Source organism: Macadamia integrifolia, chromosome 6 (genome assembly GCF_013358625.1).
Source record: "Macadamia integrifolia cultivar HAES 741 chromosome 6, SCU_Mint_v3, whole genome shotgun sequence".
NCBI classification, from domain to species: domain Eukaryota; kingdom Viridiplantae; phylum Streptophyta; class Magnoliopsida; order Proteales; family Proteaceae; genus Macadamia; species Macadamia integrifolia.
The window spans coordinates 31,961,211-31,967,637 of record NC_056562.1 but is presented as its reverse complement, the minus strand read 5'-3'; the positions used below and the strand labels follow the sequence as shown (position 1 = coordinate 31,967,637).

The window sequence follows — 6,427 nt, the reverse complement described above, 5'->3', positions numbered from 1 at the left end:
GGGGGGGGGGGGATTTGACAGCTGACAAAAAAATATCAAAGGGTCTTGCCAATCATCTAGCAATTGATTCACATTTGATTAGGTATTGTGGCCTCATTATGAATATGAACTTCACTAGTATTTCTGATTTAGCCCCCCTCCCCACCCCACCCCACCCCACCCCACCCCTTCCCTTCTCTATACAGTTTACTCTTTTGTACCCATTTGTATCTATCCATCTTACTTCAACACTGTTGGGATGGCAAGAACATCTGGTCTGATCCATAATTTATTTTCTGGCAGTGTGATTAAGATTGTGCTTCAGTTTTGCAAAGAAAACTCGCTACACCAAACTTTTCAGACATTACAGAATGAATGCCAAGTTTCTTTGAATACAGTTGACAGTCTTGAAACATTTGTTGCTGACATCAACAGTGGAAGGTGGGATGCAATATTGCCTCAAGTGTCACAACTAAAGCTTCCTAGGAAGAAGCTGGAGGACTTGTATGAGCAGGTATCAATTATATTGCTTGACAAAAATTAATGTACCAATAGATGATCATTCCTGTGTTTCTCATTTCATTCCAATATCTATTGATCGCCTAATAGTTTTGAAATAGCCTTAGATGACAGGCTCTATTTTTTGAACCTAAAGCAGGTGAATGTTTTGGTGCCATGGAAGGGTTGGTACTTATTAGTTAATATATTAGCCAGTATAACTAGCAGACAGTGTTTTTAAGCATCCAGCATAAAACTACATAGAAATAAAAGTATTCAGCGGGATATGCCTCCATTTTGGAGTATGTGCATAAATTTTCTGAGTTTTGGATTGTGCAAGTCTTTTTTTTATTAAAAAATATTGTACGACGTAGGTCTGCAAAGGATGCAATCAGAATCAACTATCTCCATGTTTTTATATTCCTTTTGTTAATTGAACTCTTGAGAAAAAAATTGACTATAGTAAAAACTGATCAGCTTGAGTAATGTCAAATTTCATCTTTCAAGCCTTTTGAGTTTCTCTGGATTTTACATTGCTCTCAGATGAATTTTGATTTCATCTTGGTACTGATAGACTCACACTAAAAAAATATCTAATTAGTTATCATTACTTTCATTTTTTAGTTAGAATTAAGGTATTTTTGAGTATTTATAAATCTGCCAACTATCATGGTTAATTTTTGAGCATGTAGATGTCTAGATTGAAGACAATGTGAAAATCTGAAAGAGTTGTGCTTAAAATCTTGTTGGATTACAGAATAGATTTTTGCCTTCATACTGGTAGATTCTAAACAGTATGCCTGAGTTTAGAAATTAGTATACTGAAATGCCAAATTAATAAGAAATTGAACTTTTTATTTTTTATTTTTTTGAAGAGGTAAGTGTAAGAAAACAAACTAAATTTCACCCTACCAAAATGCATAAGTTTGTTTGTTTGTTTGTTTTTAAAGATTTATAGAAATTATCTTGAGTGGAAAACATGCCTTTCTGAATTGGCTTCAATAACTCCAAAATCAAATTGACTTGTCAGCCTTGAGAATTGCCAGAGAAGGACCATTCTTTGTTTGAATGTATATTTTCTTCCTCTCTCTTTCCAAGTTCTGTCAATTATCAAAAGAAGTCTGTAGTAAAAATATAAGAAAATAAGGTTAATGGCTACAATTGTCTTTCAGGTGCCTTTGAGCTTATTCTAATTTTAGCTATTTGAGATACATTTCATATCTTCCAACCCTTCTGTTCCACAGATTGTTTTGGAAATGATTGAGCTTCGGGAATTGGATACTGCTCGTGCTATATTGAGACAGACTCAGGCAATGGGTGTAATGAAACAGGAGCAGCCTGAAAGATATTTGAGACTCGAGCATCTCCTAGTTCGTACATATTTTGATCCACATGAGGTTAGTGAGCTTTATTCAATTAAAATTTTTTTATACGATTTTTTTTGTGTGCATATTTTAACATTATTCCTTTTTCTATGAATAACACAATATATTAGCAAGAGAAGAATGACAAACCAGAATGTGTGCTTCTGAGAGGAGCACCTATAAATGTATGAAGACAGAGAGAAAATACAAGAGCGGGAAATAAATGCCATACAAGGGCAAGGAAGTCCTATAATATATTTCTCCATAAAAACATTTTCTATGATTTTTTGCCAATTGATAACTAAAGGTTCTGTGTTCCATTGAACCAAATTTTCTAGCTTAGGACCCATGGTCCTAATCTGCTGATGAGATGCTAGAATTTCGAAGTTCATTGGCCGACCTTTGCATCCATCCGAATGCTTTGGATGCCTACCTGTCAACCATGACCTGATAAAAGCCTCTTGTAGTATGATCACACATGATGATGATAAAAGCTCCTGTGGAAGAATCCTCTTTCCTACTGCGGATGAATATGCTTGTCCCAAAGCCCTGGGTTACTCAATAAGCATCCTTCAAGTCCAATTTAACCATATTAACTAATGCCATTCTGTGCAATAGCAAAGGCTTGGGCTGCTATCTTGAAGATGCAGGTTCAAGTCTGAGAGAAGCCGTTTTATGGGTATAATGCTGAAGATTAGGACTGATTTTGGTCCAACCCACCTTGGACCTGGACTGGTTGTGGCCCATTAACTGGGTGGGGAGTCTGGGGACAGAATTTTTTGGTGGGTTCAGGTCATGAGAGACTGATGCTGGCTACGTGAGTCGTGCATATTTCTCTTACCATGATTTTCTTAAGGCAAAAGCATAGCAGAATTGACATCATGCGAGGTCTAGCACAGCATGTGCCTCTTTGATAGGCAAGTGGATATAAAGTGGCTGATCTGAATAATTGGTTATATCAGGTGTACCCCTGATTTGGGCACATCAAATTTGGTGGTCCAATTCAAGTCATCTTTTAGAATGGCATTTGGGATTAAGGAGTTTCTGCTTCTTATTGAAACACATATTTTGTGACAGGCTTATCAAGATTCAACCAAGGAGAAGCGCCGTGCACAAATAGCTCAAGGTGTGCTTATGTAGGCTATTTGTGCTGCTTTTACTTTTCTCTTTTGTCTATGATAATGTTATGAAATCTTGGTAACTTTAGTAGTATCATCTTTTAGGGTCATTATATTCCATAACTGCGTGTTCTTGACTGTTGCGATCTTTAGCAATTTGCCTCATAAGCAGATATGGGTAAGTCCATGTGATAGAGGAACCCATACCCTTCTCACCGCTCAAGTCCCTACTCAGAACAGGTACTGGAAGTAACTTAAAAGTGAGTTCAGAGTTCCGAAAGTATTAGATAAATATCATTCGATTGCTTTGCAGGAAAATGGCATTCTTGTGATTTTGTTATGCTTTGAACTCACCTTTTAATCATTTCCAGTGCTATGTTTGTTTCAGGATTAAATTTGACGACTGAGATGGGCATGGGTTCCTCTTTCACAAGGACCTTTCCATGTGCATTCAAGTATGTCAGTTGGCAATAAATCATGGCCTTGTGACCAAATCAAACATCACTTAGGAATAAATCATGACCTTGTGACAAAAATTAGACATTGCTAACTTGTTTGTACACTTATATTTTGCTTTTTTTCTAATGTAAAACACTTAGTATAGATTTTTCCTCCTTTAGGCATAGGTTTTAATTTTCTAGTTTATTATGGTGGTCAGATATTTACTATTCTTACTTTTGAGTAGCAGCTAGGATTCTTCTTCCACCTTATCTTTTATTTTTTTGTTTTGGTTGAGACCTTTTTTAACATTTAGGGTTTTTGCCTGTGTCAAATCACTGTAAAGGATCATGCAATGATGAACCTTTTGTTCTCTTTTCCCCCTTCTCTTTATTTGTTCCCTTTTCCAATTATTGCGGGACTTCTGTACTAATTGACATCACTGTGTATGCTTCGCACTAGTGCTAATGCAGTGTGGTTGGGCCTATAGCTTCTTCCATAAGATCCCCCATGCCCAATGTTGGCCTGAATTGATGAGTGGTAACAATCAATTCTGTTGTATATTTTGATAAGTTACAGAAGGTAAAAAAATATCTTTAATGGGATAAGTGCAATAACCTGAGCTTTTCTACTTGTGGCCTGGTAAACCAGTGTCCTGGGGAAATCTAATGGTTGAGTCTACTGCCTGCGCATGTACTATGTTACTGGATGCAGAGGTCATATAGAGGATGTCTCTGTATAATTCTAGAAATAATTATCCCTTGTACCACACCTTGTTTCTGCAATAGTTTAAATAATCAAACATTTGAACTTCAAGTGTTGTGTACTTGTGTTGTCATGTGATCACATGTGATGTGTCATATATGTTTCCTGTAAATGAATTGTGGTCTTTTGCATTTTCCAGCTGTTGCAGCTGAAGTTACCGTTGTGCCTCCTTCACGATTAATGGCGCTGATCGGTCAGGCTCTCAAGTGGCAGCAACACCAAGGTTACTACTGTTTAAGTGGATCAGGCTATCCGTGATGGTTACATGGGTGAACAGACACATTTGTTTATTTTGATGATGAATCTTATTATGGTTTTTTCAGGTCTGCTACCCCCAGGAACACAGTTTGACTTGTTTCGAGGAACAGCTGCAATGAAACAAGATGAAGATGATATGTACCCAACAACTCTTGGGCACACTATAAAGGCATGCTTTAGATATAGCTTGCTTTAACATGAATTTATCTTTTTATGTTGCTGTAAAACCATTGCAACTATCCACCTTTGCATACCATATTGTGATCTGCTGACCCACTAAGTGGATTTAGTACATGATCCAAATTTGTTTGGCCATTAAATTCATTTTTTATTTACCTTATTAATCCGTTTTTTATGGTTCCATTCTGGCTTTCAGAGCATTCAGTGTCAGATTGAAATATTTCAACCATTCTTGGTATTAGTTCAAGTGGTTCAACCATTCTGGCCTGTGTGCTTATATGATTATACCAGTTAATATCTTTGTCAGATTGAGTAGTTGATTTAGTATGTAGAAAGGATAAAGTTATCGGCAAGAAAAGGACATTTTTTCGTTGCAGTTCCTCCTATGAAAATGATGGGAAAAAAGAGGACAAATTCAATTTGCATTTCCATCAATAGTGTTTTTAGTTAACGTGTCTTTGGATCAAATCCCGTCTTTACCCTTCTGCTAATCCTCCAACCACATGCTTCTCATAAAAATTTACTTAATATGCATGTACTATCTTTCTACTTTGTTCATGGTATGTGAACCTTAATTTTAAATCAAATCATATAGCCCATTTGCACTGTTGGATATTTATTCTTGGGAATGATGATCTTTAATCAGTGCATTTTTTATTCATGTATTTCCTGTCCAGTTTGGAAAGAAAAGTCATCCAGAGTGTGCTCGGTTCTCTCCAGATGGGCAATTTCTTGTTTCTTGTTCAGTTGACGGATTTATTGAGGTATAGTTGAAGGAGCCAACACTGCTTGTTTCTGTTGGTTTATGGATTTGGAACTTGAAATGGGAATAAAAATGAGGAATGAGACATTGGAGTTGAAACTGGGAATTGAAATTCCAAGTCTTTCCTGGTATACTAATGGAAGTTCAAATCCATTCGATGCATGCCAAACGGCGGAATCTGTGAAATGGGATTCCAACTCTCAATTCCATTCCCTAGTTTGCTAAAGCAATTACAACCTTTTTATCAATGGATTATTTGTTGATTATCATTCTATGCCCATTGATCTTTTGCATAATGTTCCAGGTTTGGGACCCCATTAGTGGGAAGCTCAAGAAGGATCTTCAATACCAGGCTGATGTGAGTTTTCCTTTAAGCTTGTTGTATCCTCGATGCTGATGGAGATGCTTCTCAAGTTCTTGTTCTGGATTCTGGAATTTCTAGTTATTAGCAACATAAAGCCATCTCCTTTACAAACAATTTATAGTCTGGGCATGAACCTCTAGATGTTTTGTTTGGAGCTAACTTTTCATGGAACTTTGAAATGTTGAAAAATTGTTTCATTAGCATTTAATTTTTTGCTTCATTGATCAGATTGGTAGGAAGCTATAATTTGTTTGGTAAAAAAAAAAAAAACAAAAACAAAAAAGAAAAAAATTCAAGAGGTGTGTACATCGTGACCAAATTTGATTAGGTGGTTGAGTTTCTTGTAGTTCTCGTGTATCATTCAATTCTCTCTTCTTGTTGAAGTGTCAGTTCTCTGGTTATCTGGCATATTTGCCCCATCCCCCCTTTTTGATAAGCAAAGAGATTTTATTGACACAGGCCTCTCATTCATCTCAATCCAAATGCTCCAAGATGTGAAAGTATCTGACCCCCTTTTTCTAAATCTATCATTTTCCAATTCCATGGTATCTGGTCAACTGAAGCAGGCTTCACCAGTTCCACCTGTATTGCCCCCCTAGCAAAAGAACCCCAAGCTTCAAAGGGCATTGAAATGATAAGTGGAACTGGTTCTGAGCAATACGGTCATTGGGAAGACAGAACCTTTTGATATCAGGGACTT

At 36.7% G+C, this 6,427-nt stretch overlaps 1 protein-coding gene across 1 annotated transcript in view; it reads left to right on the top strand.

The window, feature by feature from the left end:
* The window catches only part of LOC122081998 (suppressor of mec-8 and unc-52 protein homolog 1), a 21,386-nt gene that overhangs the window by 2,058 nt on the left and 12,901 nt on the right, over positions 1-6,427 (top strand). The window contains exons 2-8 of the mRNA XM_042649463.1: positions 283-493; positions 1,722-1,874; positions 2,919-2,967; positions 4,302-4,385; positions 4,486-4,589; positions 5,278-5,364; positions 5,668-5,721. Coding sequence (XP_042505397.1) covers positions 283-493; positions 1,722-1,874; positions 2,919-2,967; positions 4,302-4,385; positions 4,486-4,589; positions 5,278-5,364; positions 5,668-5,721 — 742 coding nt within the window. The remainder of the gene's footprint in view (positions 1-282; positions 494-1,721; positions 1,875-2,918; positions 2,968-4,301; positions 4,386-4,485; positions 4,590-5,277; positions 5,365-5,667; positions 5,722-6,427) is intronic.